The 21,874-nt window shown below is 42.8% G+C and overlaps 1 protein-coding gene across 14 annotated transcripts in view; it reads right to left on the reverse strand.

The window, feature by feature from the left end:
• Window positions 1–299: 299 nt before the first annotated feature.
• The window catches only part of Parn (poly(A)-specific ribonuclease), a 137,920-nt gene continuing 116,345 nt past the window's right edge, over window positions 300–21,874 (reverse strand). For 13 of the 14 annotated variants that reach the window (XM_039086248.2, XM_039086249.2, XM_039086251.2 and 10 more), the window contains 2 exon segments: window positions 4,130–4,323; window positions 300–1,222 (listed from right to left, as the gene is read on the reverse strand). In XM_039086248.2, the coding sequence (XP_038942176.1) occupies window positions 1,170–1,222; window positions 4,130–4,323 (247 nt within the window). In that variant the 3' untranslated portion in view covers window positions 300–1,169. 14 annotated transcript variants of the gene reach the window in all.

A 21,874-nucleotide genomic window follows, 5' to 3' on the forward strand; every position in this document is an offset into this window, starting at 1 on the left:
GTAATCTCTAACCTTTACATCTGAAGACTTGGTGGAGCCAATGGCTCTGGCTTATTCCCTTCATGTTTCCAGGTTCCACTTCTGTTGAGCTTACAAACTGAACCAGGGCAACTGAAGCCTTAAAGAGCTAGGCACCTCTTTCCATCAGGTCCTCTGGGGGAGAGGAAAGGGTTAGGAGCTTTTCGAGTGAGGAAGTGCTTCACACATGGAGGCATGCGACTCCATGATGGGAACGTGAGGCAAGGACCAGCTGGCAGGGATGTGCATCAATCACACCGAAGAAAAAGTTAAAGGCAGGCTTCTAGGAAATTTTCTTTAATCTTTTTGAAATTATTTTTTCACTTTTATTTTCATGATACAAAAGCGTTACATGTCCAAAAGTGTCTGCTATGGAGTGTCCGGCAGGAGCACTCTGCCACTTAAACCTGTCTGAATGAGGACTTGATGCATGCTGTAGGCCTGCCACTGTCACACACACACACACACACACACACACACACACACACACACACACACACACACACACACAGAGATACACAAAGACATACAGTAAAGACAGGAGAAGCTGCTGCACTGTGAACACAGCTTTGTGCATAGGAACAGAAGAACCAGCTTCACCCACACATCACCACACCCTGTCTGAGGGAAAGTAACTTGAAATGACAAGCTCTCACAGCCTCGGCATCTGTTGAGATGACCCTGAGTTAGCACAGGAAGATCCCCATGGAAAAGACAAGCCTTCGTGCTGTTTCTAGGCAGCAGTGGGAGGACGGCCAGGCACATTTCAGGCAGGAGAAGCTCAGCAGAAATCTGCCTAGAATACTTCAGAACTTGGCTCTCTTGGCATGGTTCGCAGCTGACTTCTCCTTGGGTGGACTTACCAACATTCACCAGGGCAGGCAAGTTTTCCAGGAGCAGGAAGTAATTAGTTAATAAACACACACACTTGCAGCAGCCCTCAACCATGACATGTGCCAAAGGTCAGTTTAGATTAAAAGGGATGATAGATACAGCCAAAAAAGTAAAAAGTAGCTTTTGCAGGAAATAAACTGGTTCCAAAACTCTCCCATGCCATATCTGATTAAGTGTCTACAGCATGGCTTCTAAGCAGGTAGGCGGGGCCGTCGCAGCAGCACCTTCAGTGTGCTCCATCCCATGACCGTGTGTCATTACCACGTGTCGGGGACTTCAAAAAGCACAGCAGGGCTATCTGAGGCACTTCCTGTGGGTAAAGGAGAAGCAGATTAAGGACATGGACAGTCACTAGAGGAACACTGTTGACTAGCACCACCAGCACCCTGTGCACAACTTCTGTACACAGGTAGGTTTGGGACTTGGGGACAGACCCAGCACATGAAGGGGGACCTTAGGAATCTTCGGGAAGTCAGCATACCACCTGAGCTGCTCAGACATCCATGCACCTCTCCTGCTGTATATGCAACATTCTCTGCTGACAACCAAGCTGAGGATTCATTTCACATACTTCACAAAAGCCCACCAGGCAGCCTCTGTTGTCCCATAACAGTGATGCAAGAACAGACAGAGAGGAGAGGGACTTAAAGTTACCAAAGGCCTGAGGAGAGTTTAGAGGACAGCCTGGGTTTCCATGAGTGGCTGTACTTCTGCCTTTTGTAGGGCAGTGGTGGGGGTGACAGGGGCATCAAAGCTGGATAGGTACTGAAGCACTAGACTGGCTTGAGAGTGAACTGAATGGAGGAAAATTGTGCTTACAATAGAAAGCATCCAGGCCTGTCACTGAGGGGGACAGAGAAACAGGCTGTGAAACAGATGTAAAACCCTGGCAACAGCCTAAATGTCCTTAAACTGGGAAATGGTTCAGTAGTAATAGATCCTCCAAACGGAACGTTACTCAGCAGTACACCAAGGCTTAATGCAAATCACACAGACTTCTATTGTACTATATCAGGCTGAAGAGAGGAACCCACAGGCTTCCTACTATGTGAGTCCATGGACAAGACAGTTTAGGATGGAAGGCAGATTGCAGAAACAGACAGCACACCAGGTGCCAGTGATCTGGAAAGTAGCATGAAAAAATTTTCTGGAAGGACAAAACTGTCTTCTGTGTGGCTCGCTGTAGTTCTTATATGACTTCACATGTATGCAAACATATCAAACTTTACATCTAAAAGGGATTATTTTATTGGGCACAAATAGTCTTAAAAAGACTAATCACAAAACTGTTTTATTTAAATGGGCTAGAATAATGGCTCAGGAGTTAAGAGTTGCTCTTGAAGACCTGAAATCAGTTCCCAGCACACGTCAGACAACTCACAAACACCTGCAATCCAGCTCCAGGAAGCTGACACTCTCTTACACCCTCCTCAGGCACTCCCACATACACAGATACAATACAACAAATAAAAGAAATCCAACAGAAGTGTACTAACCTAAGGGTTTAGGCTTGAAAACTGCAGCAGTGTTAAAACTTTAGCAAAACTCCAGGCTTATAACCAGCATACAAAGCTCGGATGTGCTGTGCTTTGGCTACCTCTGCAGACACTGTCTGCTAGGGGGCTACTAGCTGATGACTGGCCCAACAACCTTCTGAGAATGGTCAGGTCCCCACCATAGCCCTGAGATTTCCTGGAGTGAAGGAATCTAAAGTTGGGGTCTCTCTGGGCCCCTCAAACATGACACTCAGTTAAAGCACATATTTTATGGAAATCACCAGTTCATTCATCTTGACTTGGGAAAACAACCCGCTCATGCTTCTTGAAGGCCACTGAGCCCAGCAGAAGAGGCATGCCAGTCTTCCTTTACCATCAAGAGCACCAATGTGCCTTAAATCACCCTGAAGGATGGGGAGGGGGAGAGGGATAGGGAGGCAGGGAGGGCTACCAACTACCCCTGTCACTATGCACATAAAGTCATCTCAGTCATCTGCTTCTCCCTCCCTCCCTTCTATGGGATAGGGTTTAATGTAGCCCCTTGTCCGGCTACACTTGCTTCTTGAAAACAAAGTAGAAACAGTCACACTTGCTGAGCTGGGGAGGAGCACATCACACACTGCTAAGTAAGCTCCATGGGAACTGATCACTAGTGTTGAGTGGCTTCATCGTGGGCCTGTTTCTCATTTAGAACAGCTGCAGGAATTTTCCTTTGTAAAGAATCTTCCAAGTCCTGGGCAGTTTGGACAAACCTCACTGCAAAGCAGAGCAGTGCAGGGGCTTTGGAGCTGGGGGGTACTCTGCACATGAGCTCTGGGCTCAGACTGCTCCAAGGCAATTGGACAGCAGCAGCCTCGACTCACGTTTATAAAGCCTGGCAAAATCCAAAGTGGGTTCTGAGAGCCAAGTGCCTCCTGACACAGCAGGTCAGGTCACAACAGAAACCCAACAAATGGCTATTCCCCTGCTACTTAGATACTTTTGTTACATGCAAATGCACTTGGTATTTAACTCCTAGGGTATCTAGGATGGCAAAAGGTTTTGGTAAGCACTCAGCGCCATCTTATGTGGTACCTGTGGAGGTCTCTGTGAGAGGTATTTAGGCCATTTCCATAATGCCTCTCTCTGCCACATTATCAAGGTGTTGTGTGATTATTTCAGGTAGCCTCAGTGTTTAGGACATGTGTTTAGATTTACACAGAGGCAACTCCTTGGGTTAAATTCCAGCAACACTCTAGCTTTTTATAGAATCAGCACTTCCTGTAGCATCTCAAATTAAAATGTGTCTTAAGGGCTCATGTCTTAATACGCAGCCCTCTCAGCTTGTGGTGCTACTTAAAAGGTTGTGGGGCCTTTAAGGTGGAATCTGGCTGCTGGAATCAGGTCTCTGAGGGTTAAACCCACCCTAGTTCTGGTCTGGGTTGGCTCCTCCACTTCCTATCTGCTAAATGCCAGGTGTCTCCTGCTCTAGCCACACAGACAGAAGCATCTATGCCATCATGCTGAAATCCTTTGGAAACTATGAGCCCAACCAACCTTTCTTCCCTTAATCTGTTTTGCCAAGTAATCCATCTCAGCACTGAAAAGAGCTTTTCCCACACCATTCCCCAATATATCAGGTCCCATGGGTACCACATGGGGCTGCGCTCAAGTGAACCCCTGCTATCAAACTATGAGCCTCCTGAAGCCTGAAGTACTCTGTGGTCAGAGTCAATACCAACCTGCCAAGGAAAACTCTTTCTTCATTCTTTTTAACTTCTTGGCCTTTTTCCTTCCCTCTGGGAGGGGGTCTGCACAGTAATCCGTCTGTTCAAGTTCCGGGTCAGATATTCCCTCTGATTCTCTGTCCACCACTCCAGCTTCCCGAGGGTCGGGACTCAGAGTTCTCTTTCCAACTATGCCGGCTGCAGTGAAGCTGCAGTAAACAAGATCGACAGCATGAGTGGGCTGGGAGCAGGAAGACACCTCAGTCATCAGAAACTCTGTCAACACCTCCAGGGCTGCAGATGGAGGCAGAGTAGGACGGTTGACCCAGCTGCTCTTGCACAGCTCAGTACTAAACAGCTACAGAGCACACATGTGTAATTCACTTCTCTTCCAAAATGGTAAGCTGTTAAGTTTATAATGAAACCTACTTCTGTTTTTAAATATTTATATGATTTGACATGTTGAATTAAACCAGACTATAGGTCTGATTTTCCCTTAAGAAAATATATCCCCTGAAATGAAACTTGATGAATAGTAGTCCATGTGGCTAACCAGTCCTATCCCCTAGAAATGGGTCTTATCAATAGGGTCTTCTTCTACATGATGGAAAGAATTAAAAAACAAAGACAAAACCCCAAAACCCAAAGCATTCCACTTAAGTCAAGCCTTCAAGCAGAGGGAGCAGAGAGAAAAGAGAGTTGACTTTATTCCTATTAGCTACCGACAAACACCTAAGTCAAAACTCTGGCTAGCCAATTCTGTTCCCCATGGTCCTCCCATCTTTTCTGCACTTGACAGCCACTTAAGACAGGCCACCTATGTGAAGAGGAGTTACTCCAGCACTCCTCCTGCTTCACCTCAGCTACACAGAGGATTTTGTTTTATTTTGTAGCATTCTGTCAGGGAGATGGCGGGGTGCGCCTAACAAAACCACACATGTGCATGACTCAAGCCAAGGGTCCTGATTCTAGAAGTTCAGAAGATATACCTACAACGATGCAAAAAATGTCTGTGTCATTCATTATTACTGTATCATCTGTAAGCAAATACAACAAAGCAACTGAATGTTCAAATGTAGGAAACTGAACGGAGACACTGTATAACATAACATCTACACAATGTGCAGAGTATGTCGAGAAGAGATTGAAAATAAAGGAAGAACCAGGCATGTCTAAGCAGTGGTTTCCAGTAACAAACGTGAAAAGGTAGTGTCTTAGGGTCTTACTGCTGTGAACAGACACCATGACCACGGCAAGTCTTATAAAAGATAACATTTAATCGAGGCTAGCTTACAGGTTCAGAGGTTCAGTCCATTATCACCAAGGTGGGAATATGGCAGCATCCAGACAGGCATGGTACAGGAGAAGCTGAGGTTTCTACATCTTTATCTGAAGGCTGCTAGTGGAAGACTCAATTCTAGACAACTAGGAGTAGGGCCTTAAAGCCCACGGCCACACCTCCAAATAGTGCCACTCCCTGGGCCAGGCATATACAAACCATCACAGGTAGTGTGTAAAAAGAGCAAGTGACCCCACTCTCCTCAGTCCTGTGTGTTGTGGCAGAGTTGTAAAGTCCAAGGAGACAGCAGGAGTGAGTATGTGGCTGCTATGCAGATGAGCACACACTGAAGGGAGGGTGAGTATATGGATGGTCTGGGAGATGCCAGGGGTAGAAAGCTTACTGTGTGAGCAGAGAGATGGAGGTACACAGGAGAACCCCACAGCTCCAGGTGCCAGGACTATGCGCCCTATACCACAAAGAGACTCTAGAACCCACATCTGGTAGCTCACAGCTGCCTGTAACTCCTGCTGTAGGGAATCCAAAGCCTTTGAACTCACATGTGTACACACACACACACACACACACACACACACACACACTCACACTCACACTAAAAAACTTAAAACGTAGTTCTGCGAGCAAGTGACCAAGTATCAACGCATGAGCCTATAGGGTCATTTAATACTTGAACCCCACAGAAGTGGGGAAAAGAAAGGAAGGAAGAAAAAGAGAGGAGATTGTATATTTAAACATGATTCAGAAATGTGCTATCAGTCTAACAGCACAAGAAAAAGCAATCTTGGCCCCGTGCCAATGCTTGTCTGTGGGAATGGATGTCCTCTCTAGGCTCCCAGCTTGGAGATGGTGCAGGCCTTTTCAGTCTTTAGTGCCCTAGCCCTTGCTCATCCAGTAGCCCCTGGATTCCCAATGTTCTCTCAGGAGCTGCCTGCAAATACTCTGCTATCCTATCTAAAACTCCTGCTGGCTTTCTCCTCACAGGCTGCCACTTTGGGCACACACAACTTTGCCCTGGACAGCAGAGTCCTAGTTGGCTAATCTCATCCTTTCTACTTCTCTTCAGTCTCTGTTCCTTTACAAATTTCTTCCTTCTAATGTTGCCAAAGTTCACACTGGAAATGTGAGCAAGGTACTCCCAGCTCAAGGCTGTCTTTTGTTCTTCAACACAACCTACCTGCAGCCTCCAGGATCTCATCGTCTCCTTCCGTGGCTCAGGTACAGGCTTACCTATGCATCCCACCAAACGCCATGTCCACACTCCAAGGACATTCTGCACTTCCTATTTCAATGTTCCTGTTCTTTTTTTTTTTCAATTTTCGTGAATATTTTTACTAATTCACTGAGTCCAATTAATGTTTTCAGTATGGGCATGGTTACTGAAGCTTGAGCAGCGTACTAGAACTCATAAACCAGGAGAAAACTGACTCTCCCTCCCCAAGCAGACATCAGTGACGCAGCTATGGGTGGAGATTGATTTGCTTCGCCCCTTGCTAGAATTTTGACTAGCTCATTTTGTACAGGTCTTATGCATGCTGTTTGTATCTATAACAGTCTTGACTTGTTCAGAAACATTGTATCACAAAAGATATTCCCATTGGTCTAAAGATAGCATGATTTTTATGGGGTCAATGTTCCTGCTCTTGCAAAGCACCTGCTGCCTTGGCCATTCCTGCTCAAACATCACAGCCACATGTTCTGCTTAATGTTCCTTATATTCCATGGTCCATGCTGTGCCTGGCTTTCTCAAGTGACATTCCTTTTTACTTAGACTAAATAAAACAGAAAAAGCACCTGTTAGCAGAGAAACTGCTAAATATTTGAGGGTGTCCTTATTGGGAAGCACACCTGAGCACAGAAAGTCTGTCTGAAAAACTGACAAAAACAAGGACTTTCTGCAAACTAATTCAATATAGTACTTGAAGTCTTAGCTACAGCAGTAAGGCAACTGCGGAAGGTCAAGGGAAGAACTCAAAGTATCTTTATTTTCATATGCTATGATAAAATACATAACTGAACCTAAAAATTCCACCATATGCTGTCAGCAAAGAAGCTATATACAAAATTAACTCAAAATTATTAGCTCTCCTATATATAAATAACAGAGAAAGAAATCAGATAAACAATATATTCACAATAGCCTCAAATAGTGCCATTAATACTTTGGAATAGCTCTAACCAAGTAAGTGAAAGCACTTATATATTAAACACCGTTAAGACACAAAAGGGGAAAACCACTAAAGCTTTTAGAAGATGGAAAGATCGCATGCTCAAGAAGCAGTAAGATTAAAATAAGCATCCTTCTGGGAGGGAGTGGTGCTCACCTTTAATACCAGCCCTCAGGAGGCAGAGGCAGGTGGATCATTGAGTTCCAGGCCAGCCTGGCCTACAGAGTGAGTGCCAGGATAGCCAGGGTTACACAGGCAAAACAAACAAACAAACAAACAAACAAATTATTCTACCAAAAGTAGTCTATAGATTCAATGTAATCTCCATTAAAATTCTAACACAATTCTTATATAAAATCTGAAAGGACAATTTTCAGCTTTATATAAACACACACACACACACACACACACACACACACACACACACACACACACGATAGCTAGTAAAAGAACTACTGGAGCTATTACCACCCAACCTCTAATCCTTTAGAATTATCATAATAATAAAAAAAAAACAGCACGATACTGGCACAAACACACGTGTTGATCAGCAGAATCAAACTGAAGACCCAGTCACAGATCCAAACACATATCGGCATCTGACTTTTTATAAAGAACCAGAAACAATATACACTGTAAGACAGCACCTTCAACAAATGATGCTGGTCAAACTGGATGGCTGTGTGCAGAGGAAACTCTTCAGGTTTTTCTGCCTGGGCCAAGAGCTGAAAGCCAGGAGCGCCTACACCTGAGAGTAGTGGTAAGACCAACTCTTCTGCGCCAAGCAACCCACCTGGAGGCTTCAGGTCACACAAACCGATGAGCAGCTCTCTGTTCCCAGATCTAGCTAAAAGGAAACAGGTCTACAGGAGTGCTGACACACAGGCCTACAGGAGCGTCAAGCCACTGTGAGAGACAGCAAGACAAGCTAACACCAGAGACAACCTGATGGTGAGAGGTAAGCACAGGAAACTAAGCAAACACAGACCCTAGTCCTCCCACCAAAGCAAATACTGTATATCCAAATTCACCAGAAAAGCAAGATTTGAATTATAAAGTCACATCTCATGATGATGATAGAGGACTTGAAGAAGGTTATAAGTAACTTCCTTAAAGAAATACAGAACAACACAAGTAAACAAGTAGAAGCCCTTACAGAGAAAACACAAAAATCCTTAGAGGCCTGGAGAGACGGCTCAGCGGTTAAAGCGCTGACTGCTCTTCCAGAGGTCCTGAGTTCAATTGCCAGCAACCACATGGTGGCTCACAGCCATCTGTAATGAATGGGATCTGATGCTCTCTTCTGGTGTGTCTGGGGAGAGAGACAATATAATCACATACATATAATGAATAAATCTTTAAAAAAAAATCCCTTAAAGAATTACAGGAAAACACAACCAAACAGGTGAAGTAATTGAATAAAACCATCCACGATTTAAAAATGGAAATAGAAACAATAAAGAAAGCACAAAGGGAAACAACCCTGGAGATAGAAAATCTAGGAAAGAGAACAGGAGTCATAGATACAAGCATCACTAACAGAATACAAGAGATAGAAGAGAGAATCTCAGGGGCAGAAGTTACCATAGAAAACATCAACATAACAGTCAAAGATAATGTAAAATGCAAAAAGCTCCTAGCACAAAATATACAGGAAATCCAGGAAAAAAGAAAAGATCAAACTTAAGGATAATAGGTAGAGAAGAGAGTGAAGACTACCAACTAAAAGGGAGTAAATAACTTCAACAAAATTATAGAAGAAAACTTCCCTAACCTAAAGAAAGAGATGCCCATAAGCATACAAAAAGCCTACAGAACTCCAAATAGATTGGACGAGAAAAGAAACTCCTCCCGTCACATAATAGTTAAAACACCAAATGCACAAAACAAAGAAAAAATATTAAAAGCAGTAAGGGAAAAAGGTCAAGTAACATATAAAGGCAGATCTATCAGAATTACACCCGACTTCTCACCAGAGACTATGAAAGCTAGAAGATCCTGGGCAGATGTTATACAGACCCCAAGAGAAAACAAATGCCAGCCCAGGTTACTGTATACAGCAAAACTCTCAATTGCTATAGATGGAGAAACCAAGATATTCCAAGAGAAAACCAAATTTACACAATATCTTTCTACAAATCCAGCCCTAAAAAAGGATAATAGATGGAAAACTCCAACACAAGGAGGAAAACTACACCCTAGAGAAAGCAAGAAACAAAACCAAAAGAAGAGAGACACACAAACATAATTCCACTTCTAACAACAAAAATAACAGGAAGCAACAATCACTATTCCTTAATATCTCTTAACATCAATGGACTTAATTCCCCAATGAAAAGACATAGACTAAGAGACTGGATACGTAAAGAGGACCAAGCATTTTTTTTTTTTTTTTTTTTTTTGCACACAGAAAACACACCTCAGAGAAAAAGAAAGACACTATCTCAGAGTAAAAGGCTGGCAAACAACTTTCCAAGTAAATGGTCTGAAGAAGCAAGCTGGAGTAGCCATTCTAATATCGAATGAAATCGACTTTCAACCAAAAGTTATGAAAAAAGATAAAGAAGGACACTTCATATCATCAAAAGAAAAATCCACCAAGATGAACTCTCACTTTTGAATATCTATGCTCCAAATACAAGGGCACACACATTCATAAAAGAAACCTTACTAGAGCTCAAAGCACACACTGCACCTCACACAATAATAGTAGGAGATTTCAACACCCCACTCTCATCAATGGACAGATCATGGAAACAGAAACTAAACAGAGACACAGTGAAACTAACAGAAGTTAGGAATCAAATGGATTTAAGAATTATTTATAGAACATTTCATCCTAAAACAAAAGGATATACCTTCTTCTCAGCACCTCATGGAACCTTCTCAAAAATTGACCATATAATTGGTCACAAAACAGGCATCAACAGATACAGAAAGATAGAAATAATCCCATGCGTCCTATCAGATCACCACGGCCTAAAACTGGTCTTCAATAACAATAAGGGAAGAAAGCCCACATGTACATGGAAGATGAACAATGCTCTACTCAATGACAACTGGGTCAGGGAAGAAATAAAGAAAGAAATTAAAGACTTTTTAGAATTTAATGAAAATGAAGGCACAACATACCCAAACTTATGGGACACAGTGAAAGCACATTTAATGTAAATCCAGCCTATTAGTATTTTTTCTTTGATAGAACACAGGGCTGGAGCAGTGGCTGAGCAGTTAAGGCAGCCGCTGGACTAGTGAAGATCTTGGGGGAGAACCTACAATCGTGATCTGGAATAGCATACAGATCCCTAGTGCCAGGAAGGAATTCCTGCCCAGAAGCAGCACCAGAAATGAGTTCACCACACATATGCCCTTCTCTCTGGGGCCTGCCCTGTTTCCTATCTGTGTCTTGACTTAGCTCAGCCTGCACTATCTCCATCACTGCAGACAGACGGGGTGCTACAGCGTAGTTACAGGTGTCATTCAGTTTACACTATGTTCCCAGGTCATATGCTGCCCTGAACAAGAACCCTCATTCTCACAAGTGGCTTCTCATTGCAAAGCTGACTGAACACAACTGAAGCTATATTCCAGGCCTGTTCAGGGCCACTCTATAACCTTCTCTTCACTTTCTCATGGTTCTGCAGGTCTCCACTGCAGAGAACCCCCATTGGAGAGGCCCCAGCCTGTAGGACTCATCCTTTTTGATGCTCCATTATTCTGCCTCCTCAGCCTATAGATCCTGTGCTTTTACTTTGTGTAAAAAAGAATGAATCCGATAGAATGACTGTTTGTTTGTCTGATTGTCTGTCTATCTCTCTCTCTCTCTCTCTCTCTCTCTCTCTATATATATATATATATATATATATATATATATATATATATATATATGGTGATTTGAATATGCTTGGCTCATAGAAGTAGCACTATTAGGAGACATGGCCTTGTTGGGGGAAGTGTGACACTGTGCGGCTGTGCGGGTAGGCTTTGAAACCTCCTCCTAGCCACAGGATACAGTCTATTCTTGGCTTCCTTTCAATGAAGAATTCTTGGCTTCTCCAGCACCATGTCTGCCTACATGATGCCATGCTTCCTGTCTTGATGATAATGGACTGAACCTCTGAACCTGTAAGCCAGCCCCAATGAAATGTTGTCCTTTATAAGAGTTGCTGTCATGATGTCTCCTCAAAGTTCTAAGTACCTGGCACAGGGCCCAGAAAGCTAGTCCTCTGCCACTTTCCTGAGTGGATAGAACAAATAAGTGGAAGCTCTCCCCTAAAAGCAAGAAGGCAAGCTTGGAGAAATACATGTGATACCACACAGTTTACATTCATTATAAAAGATAAAGGCATAACCTAGTAAGAGGAAGTTAAGGGAATGAACAAGAAGTGAGGAGTAGCCCACTGCTCACAGAATGAAATGAATGAGAAAACTGTGGGCAATCAGGAGCTAGAATACGCTTTCTTCTTGCGTTCACAGACTCACAGAGCTGCATCCCACCAGCATGACTGTGATGTGTTTGGAGGAAGACCTGGGTAGGAGAAAGGAGCTGATGGACAGCTTTACTTTATTCAAAAGCTAACAAACTTATGCTTTTCCTCTCCTCCCTATTCACCTCTCTTTTCTCCTTATGTGTGTGCACGTGTGTATACCAGTATTCATGTGTAAAGGCAAGAAAGAGATCAAGTACACTGCTCCATCACTCTTGGCCCTATTTCCTTGACATAGGGTTTGTTATTGAACCTGGAGCTTGCTATTTCTTCTGCTGAGCTGCCTGACTAGCAAGCCTCAGCTAATGGCCTGTCCCTGACCCTCATGGTGCTAAAGTTGCAGGTACAAGCACAGACATGCATGGCTTTTAATACAAATGCTGGGGATAGAACTCAGGTCATCATCACATTTAGGCACAAGTGCTCTTTCCCAGCCCATGATTCTTGTTTCTAATGAAGCATTTGAATGTGAAAAGCAAAATTAACACTTACTAAGACATGTCTGTATGAGAGAGAGCTGCACAGCAGTGACAGGCATCTCTATGGAATGGGAGCACATACACATCTGTCTGTGTGCATTCTTATGGGATAGGAACACACATCTCTCAGTGTGCGTTCTTATGGGGTACATACATCTGTGTGTACCAGCTCTTACAAGACAGAAGCACACATCTCTGCGTCTGTCACGCAGGGTTAGACAGAGATTGTATGAGCGCACATTCAATCCTCAGCATGAAGCATATTTGTGAACATGAGATGGGCTTTAGTAAGAGAAAAAAATAATGGTTACAAAGAATTTATATCATCTAATTAGAAAAGCTTTTTACAACAGTCCAGTTTGAAAATTTTGAACAATTCCTATTGATAACTTCGTTTACTTCAACATAGAAAAGATGAGCTGATAAAGACCGGGAACGACAGCTGGTTTAGTCTGAATGAAGAAGAAACACTCAACGTTCCACTACCTGAAGCTGAACTGAGAGCAACTAAAACAAGAATGAAATCTACTTCTGCACTAAAATCTACCTCACACCTGCTAAAAAGGATTTGCTAATCAAAACAGCAATAAAGCCACAGCCACAGGAGGAAAACTAAAACAATATACCTTCCCCATATGACCAACTGATACACCCATTTGTCTAAGGAGAGACGATCACACCTGCCTGGACAGAGCCTACACCAGGCAGCAGAAGACTGACATCAGCTATAAACCTTGAAGAGGAAAAGCAGGGAGAAGTGTGTTAAAGAATATGCCAAAGACGGTGATCTGTATGAATGATCTTTGAAAAACTAGCTTGCCTGAGAACCCTAATATCTCTAGAGATAGTAGGCCCCACATTCATGAAATACGATGGCATGAGCTGAAGTCTCTTTTGGAGTCTGCACCTTATCCTAGTGAAGGAGTAGTCAGGCCAGCAGCAGCCAGACAGACTTAGTGTCTGGGACCATGAGCCTTATGTTGAAGCCTTAGATGCAGGACACCAGACAGTGTGGAGAGTGGAGATGAGCAACAAGAACCAGCTAGCAGATTGGGCAGCCATCTTCACATCCTGGGGGCTGGTAAGGGAACCAGATTCCTTCCGCCCATGCCCTGAACTTGTATCCCTCAATTTATGCATCAAAAAGTCAGTAAAAACTGAAAACTTAAAACCTTTCCCTTAAGATCAGCAATAGAGAACCTCACTGATCTCCGCCCGCAGCTCACTGGTCCCAAACCCTATGGGAGAGAGAGCTCACCGCCCGGACAGGTGGACACTCCTGAGACTGCAGAGCAGAAGAGACCACCAATACTGCCCACCCCTGCCCACATCCCTGGCCCAAGAGGAAACTGTATACGGCCTCTGTGAACCGGAAGATAGTGGCACTGGAGGTGCAGGTCCCCTGCGCCGCAGACATCCCCGGAACCTGAAGGAACCGGAACAACAGTTCTCTGCACCCAAATCCCGTGGGAGGGAGAGCTAAACATTCAGAGAGGCAGACACGACTGGGAAGGCAGAAGAGACTACACTCTACCCACATTTCTGACTCTAGAGGAAAACACCTAATGCCATCTGGGATCCCGGTGCATGGGGGCTCCCGGAAAAGGCAGCCCAAGTCCTCGTGGTTGCCGCCCTCACAGAGAGCTCAAAAGCAACACCCCACGAGCAAACTTGAGCCCCTGAACAACAGGTAAGACCAACTTTTCTGCTCCAAGCGACCTGCCTGGTGGACTCAGGACACAGGCCCACAGGAACAGCTGAAGACCAGTAGACAGGAAAGACTACACACCCGAAAGCAGAACACTGTGTTCCCATAACTGGCTGAAAGAAAACAGAAAAACACTTCGACAGCACTCCTGACACACAGGCCTATAGGACAGTCTAGCCGCTGTCAGAAATAGCAGAACAAAGTAACACCAGAGACAATCTGATGGTGAGAGGCAAGCACAGGAACCCAAGCAACAGAAACCAAGACTACATGGCATCATCGGAGCCCAATTCTCCCACCAAAGCAAACACGGAATATCCAAACACACCAGAAGAGCAAGATCTAGATTTAAAATCATATTTGATCATGATGATGGAGGACTTCAAGAAAGACATGAAGAACTCCCTCTAAGGGGAAACGCAGGAAAACATAAATAAACAAGTAGAAGCCTATAGAGAGGAAATGCAAAAATCCCTGAAAGAATTCCAGGAAAACACAGTCAAACAGGTGAAGGAATTAAAAATGGAAATAGAAGGAATGAAGAAAGAACACATGGAAACAAACCTGGATATAGAAAACCAAAAGAAGAGACAAGGAGCTGTAGATACAAGCTTCACCAACAGAATACAAGAGATGGAAGAGAGAATCTCAGGAGCAGAAGATTCCATAGAAATCATCGACACAACTGTCGATAATGTAAAACGGAAGAAACTACTGGTCCAAAACATACAGGAAATCCAGGACACAATGAGAAGATCAAACCTAAGGATAATAGGTATAGAAGAGAGTGAAGACTCCCAGCTCAAAGGACCAGTAAATATCTTCAACAAAATCATAGAAGAAAACTTCCCTAACCTAAAGAAAGAGATGCCCATAAGCATACAAGAAGCCTACAGAACTCTAAATAGATTGGACCAGAAAAGAAACTCCTCCCGTCACATAATAGTCAAAACACCAAACGCACAAAATAAAGAGAGAATATTAAAAGCAGTAAGGGAAAAAGGTCAAGTAACATATAAAGGCAGATCTATCAGAATCACAACAGACTTCTCACCAGAGACTATGAAAGCCAGAAGATCGTAGACAGATGTCATACAGACCCTAAGAGAACACAAATGCCAGCCCAGGTTACTGTATCCAGCAAAACTCTCAATTAACATAGATGGAGAAACCAAGATATTCCATGACAAAACCAAATTTACACAATATCTTTCTACAAATCCAGCACTACAAAGGATAATAAATGGTAAAGCCCAACACAAGGAGGCAAGCTACACCCTAGAAGAAACAAGAAACTAATCGTCTTGGCAACAAAACAAAGAGAAGAAAAGCATACAAATATAACATCATATCCAAATATGAATATAACAGGAAGCAATAATCACTATTCCTTAATATCTCTCAACATCAATGGCCTCAACTCCCCAATAAAAAGACATAGATTAACAAACTGGATACGCAATGAGGACCCTGCATTCTGCTGCCTACAGGAAACACACCTCAGAGACAAAGACAGACACTACCTCAGAGTGAAAGGCTGGAAAACAACTTTCCAAGCAAATGGTCAGAAGAAGTAAGCTGGAGTAGCCATTCTAATATCAAATAAAATCAATTTTCAACTAAAAGTCATCAAAAAAGACAAGGAAGGACACTTCATATTCATCAAAGGGAAAATCCACCAAGATGAACTCTCAATCCTAAATATCTATGCTCCAAATACAAGGGCACCTACATATGTAAAAGAAACCTTACTAAAGCTCAAAACACACATTGCACCTCACACAATAATAGTAGGAGATTTCAACACCCCACTCTCATCAATGGACAGATCATGGAAACAGAAATTAAACAGAGACGTAGACAGACTAAGAGAAGTCATGAACCAAATGGACTTAACAGATATTTATAGAACATTCTATCCTAAAGCAAAAGATACACATTCTTCTCAGCTCCTCATGGTACTTTCTCCAAAATTTACCATATAATTGGTCACAAAACAGGCCTCAACAGATACAGAAAGATAGAAATAATCCCATGCATCCTATCAGACCACCACGGCCTAAAACTGGTCTTCTATAACAATAAGGGAAGAATGCCCACATATACGTGGAAGTTGAACAGTGCTCTACTCAATGATAACCTGGTCAAGGAAGAAATAAAGAAAGAAATTAAAAACTTCTTAGAATTTAATGAAAATGAAGGTACAACATACCCAAACTTATGGGACACAATGAAAGCTGTGCTAAGAGGAAAACTCATAGCGCTGAGTGCCTGCAGAAAGAAACAGGAGAGAGCCTATGTCAGCAGCTTGACAGCACACCTAAAAGCTCTAGAACAAATAGAAGGAAATACACCCAGGAGGAATAGAAGGCAGGAAATAATCAAACTCAGAGCTGAAATCAACCAAGTAGAAACAAAAAGGACCATAGAAAGAATCAACAGAACCAAAAGTTGGTTCTTTGAGAAAATCAACAAGATAGATAAACCCTTAGCCAGACTAACGAGAGGACACAGAGAGTGTGTCCAAATTAACAAAATCAGAAATGAAAAGGGAGACAAACTACAGAATCAGAGGAAATTCAAAAATCATCAGATCCTACTACAAAAGCCCATATTCAACAAAACTTGAAAATCTGCAGGAAATGGACAATTTCCTAGACAGATACCAGGTACCGAAGTTAAATCAGGAACAGATAAACCAGTTAAACAACCCCATAACTCCTAAGGAAATAGAAGCAGTCATTAAAGGTCTCCCAACCAAAAAGAGCCCAGGTCCAGACGGGTTTAGTGCAGAATTCTATCAAACCTTCATAGAAGACCTCATACCAATATTATCCAAACTATTCCACAAAATTGAAACAGATGGAGCACTATCAAATTCCTTCTACGAAGCCACAATTACTCTTATACTTAAACCACACAAAGACCCAACAAAGAAAGAGAACTTCAGACCAATTTCCCTTACGAATATCGACGCAAAAATACTCAATAAAATTCTGGCAAACCGAATCCAAGAGCACATCAAAACAATCATCCACCATGATCAAGTAGGCTTCATCCCAGGCATGCAGGGATGGTTTAATATACGGAAAACCATCAACGTGATCCATTATATAAACAAACTGAAAGAACAAAACCACATGATCATTTCATTAGATGCTGAGAAAGCATTTGACAAAATTCAACACCCCTTCATGATAAAAGTCCTGGAAAGAATAGGAATTCAAGGCCCATACCTGAACATAGTAAAAGCCATATACAGCAAACCAGTTGCTAACATTAAACTAAATGGAGAGAAACTTGAAGCAATCCCACTAAAATCAGGGACTAGACAAGACTGCCCACTCTCTCCCTACTTATTCAATATAGTTCTTGAAGTTCTAGCCAGAGCAATCAGACAACAAAAGGAGGTCAAGGGGATACAGATTGGAAAAGAAGAAGTCAAAATATCACTATTTGCAGATGATATGATAGTATATTTAAGTGATCCCAAAAGTTCCACCAGAGAACAACTTGATAAACAACTTCAGCAAAGTGGCTCGGTATAAAATTAACTCAAATAAATCAGTAGCCTTCCTCTACACAAAAGAGAAACAAGCTGACAAAGAAATTAGGGAAACGACACCCTTCATAATAGACCCAAACAATATAAAGTACCTCAGTGTGACTTTAACCAAGCAAGTGAAAGATCTGTACAATAAAATCTTCAAGCCTCTGAAGAAAGAAATTGAAGAAGACCTCAGAAGATGGAAAGATCTCCCATGCTCATGGATTGGCAGGATTGTTATAGTAAAAATGGCCATTTTAACAAAAGTGATCTACAGATTCAATGCAATCCCCATCAAAATACCAATCCAATTCTTCAAAGAGTTAGAACAATTTGCAAATTCATCTGGAATAACAAAAAACCCAGGTTAGCTAAAACTATCCTCAACAATAAAAAGACTTCCTGGGGAATCACTATCCCTGAACTCAAGCAGTATTATAGAGCAATAGTGATAAAAACTGCATGGTATTGGTAGAGAGACAGACAGACAGACCAATAGAATAGAATTGAAGACCCAGAAATGACCCACAAACCTATGGGCACTTGATTTTTGACAAAGGAGCCAAAACCATCAAATGGAAAAAAGATAGCATTTTCAGCAAATGGTGCTGATTCAACTGGAGGTCAACATGTAGAAGAATGCAGATTGATTCATTCTTATCACCCTGTACAAAGCTTAAGTCCAAGTGGATAAAGGACCTCCACATCAAACCAGATACATTCAAACTAATAGAAGAAAAAGTGGGGAAGAGTCTCGAACACATGGGCACTGGAGAAAATTTCCTGAACAAAACACTAATGGCCTATGCTCTAAGATCAAGAATCAACAAATGGGATCTCATAAAACTGCCAAGCTTCTGTAAGGCAAAGGACACTGTGGTTAGGACAAAACGGCAACCAACAGATTGGGAAAAGATCTTTACCAATCCTACAGCAGATAGAGGCCTTATATCCAAAATATACAAAGAACTCAAGAAGTTAGACCGCAGGGAGACAAATAACCCTATTAAAAAATGGGGTTCAGAGCTAAACAAGGAATTCACAGCTGAGGAATGCTGAATGGCTGAGAAACACCTAAAGAACATGGATGAAGCAAAGAAGTGCAGGCTGACAGGAACCGGATGTAGATCTGTCCTGAGAGACACAGGCAGAATACAGCAATTACATAGGCCAATGACAGCAGCAAACCACTGAATTGAGAACAGGACACCTGTTGAAAGAGTCAGTGAAAGGACTGGAAGAGCTTGAAGGGGCTCGAGACCCCACATGAACAATAATGTCAACCAACCAGAGCTTCCAGGGACTAAGCCATTACCCAAAGACTTATACATGGACTGACCCTGGGGCTCTAACCTCATAGGCAGCAATGAATAGCCTAGTAAGAGCACCAGTGGAAGGGGAAGCCCTTGGTCCTGCTAAGACTGAACCCCCAGTGAATGCGATTGTTGGGGGGAGGGCGGTAATGGGGGGAGGATGGGAAGGGGAACACCCATATAGAAGGGGAGGGACAGGGGTTAGGGGGATGTTGGCCTGGAAACCGGGAAAGGGAATAAAAACTGAAATGTAAATAAGAAGTACTCAAGTTAATAAAGAAAAAAAAACGGGAATTGTAGAAAAGATACCTTATATATTGTATACATTCATAACCTGTTAATTAAAAACCCTATGCCCAATGGCTTAGGCAAGAAATAGAAAGTGGGACATGTGGGCAGACACAGAATTCTGGGATAGAGCCAGATCCTGGAAGTTCAGCCCAGGAAGATGTGAGGAGAGGGGCAAGTGACACCTGAGCAGAAATAGCCAGCTATGTGGCAGAATGTAGGTTAAAATAATTCGGTTATCTATGTTCTGACCTAGTCAGAGAAGAGCCTAACTATATGGCCAAAGTATTTATTTGTAAATATATTTTGGTCTGAGTCTTAATAAAAAAAAAGATCAGCAATAGAAAAAGATAAAAAGGGGGCTGGGGGTTTAGCTCAGCGGTAGAGCGCTTGCCTAGTAAGCGCAAGGCCCTGGGTTCGGTTCTCAGCTCCGGAAAAAAGAAAAAGAAAAAAAAAAAAAAGGATAAAAAGACTCAGGACTTTTGTTCAACCCTATCGCAGAGGTCCTAGCCAATCAGCACAGCACCAAACAGGAACAGTCCTTTTGTTACCTTGAAGGTGAAATTGATTACCTTTAAACCTAGCAATCAGGAGGCAAAGGCAGGCAGATCTCTGAGTTACAGGCCAGCCTGGTCTACAGAGAGTCCCAGGAAGGCGAGGGCTATACAGAGAAACCCTGTCTCAAAAAAATCAAAATCAATCAATCAATCAATCAATCAATCTTGGCCTAAGGTCATCAAGACTTTCTTAGACTTTTTCTAGCAGTTTCATAGTGCTCAGTTTTATGGTTAGGTGTGGCTGATCAATCTCAACTTAGTTTGTATATGAAGGGAAGCAAATGCACACCTTATATTTGCAAACATTTATACAGACACAAAAATCAAGCCAGAGAGAAGCCAAGCAATCTCAGAGCAAAGATGCATTTCAAAGAGCTTCTCACACCACCACTTTGCACAGAAAAAAACACTAGCAAGTCTGCCTTTATGAGCTGGTTACATAGCTTAGTGGAGTAGGTGCTTGTCACTGACACTGCCCACCTGAGTGCTCTATCCTTGGAGCCCACATGGTGGAGAGAAGGACCCCACTCCTGCAAGCTGTCGTCAGTCTCCATATACTTGACACAGTACATGCACAACACATAGACTGACTACAATTGGCTGACTAAAAACTGTATCTGCCTCTACCTTCCCCTTGAGTTTCTCAACCAGTTTTAGCCCACTCCTAACAATGAATGGGTAATGAGAACATGTTTGAAGAGAGTCTCTGATTAGGGAGACTACAACCTAAGACGACCTTCACTCATACAAAGCCAAGTCAGGAAAGCAAGGCACAGTTAAAACCCAGAGGTGGTCCTTACCTCACACCTAGCACTGGGAGGATCCTCCCTCAGGACAGGAGGATGTAATTGCTCAGAGGCTGGCCCTAATACCCTGAGCTACGGCGAACACCAAGATGTTAAACCCCTCATAGAAAATGTGGTCCTACTGCATATAACTGACTTGTACAATCCTGCATCCTTTAAATCATATCTAGGTTATTTATGACAGCTAATGTGATAAAATGCTATGTAAGTAGTCATTATACTGTACCTCTGGCAAGAGTAATAAGAAATGAACGTCTGTATATTAACATGCACAGACGCAATTATCTTCCCTGAAAATTCTAACAGCCGTTTGGCTGAACCTGCAGACAGTTCCTGAGAAGACTCTCTTCACAGTGACTCCCTCTCAAAGAGCAGAGTGTGCAATTGGAGAAAACAGTACTTCAATGGTGGAGAAACCTGATGCTACCTCATCAGGTAATGTCATAAAGTAACCATCAACAGTATAGTCATAGTGGCAGCCATATTGATAGTTTTTTCAAGTGTCACAATACTGTCTGACAGACTTAGATGAGAGATATTTGGTAGAGCTGGTAACCTGTGCTACTCAAAACAAAACGATCAAGGTCAAAGCAAGGAATATAGAAGCAGTCTAAATGACCCTATGGAAGCATGGCACAAAACTAAGTGTGTATCTTGAGAAGTTTCTTCCCAAACATACAACTTAGGGTTTAGTGTGAGCAACAGTCTATGCCCTGCACTAGCCTCCCTGCGGCTCTCTCACTCTATACACAGCGACTGGTTACCAATCACATCACAGCTTCCAGGGCCTGTCTGTCAACACAAAGATTCGACCCATGCTCAGACAGAAAAGCACAGCTCCTTGTTTCTAGTGACAAAACCATGCAACATTTAAAAAGGCTAAGTGGAAAGAGGAAATGGATGGAAAAGACAAAAGTGCAACAAAGAATCAACCTGACAATGCCGGTTACATACAGGGAGAGCCCCGGGAGGTAAGGCTGCCACTGAGGCCGCTGCTGATGTTGCCCAGAGGAGCTTGCACAAGCAACTGGGACGGCATGAAGGAAGGCTCTGAGCCGTCCCACTCGACGACGTCCAAGGCGTTTGTGTGTAAATGCAAAGGCCCTGGAA

This window comes from Rattus norvegicus, chromosome 10 (assembly GCF_036323735.1).
Source record: "Rattus norvegicus strain BN/NHsdMcwi chromosome 10, GRCr8, whole genome shotgun sequence".
NCBI lineage: Eukaryota > Metazoa > Chordata > Mammalia > Rodentia > Muridae > Rattus > Rattus norvegicus.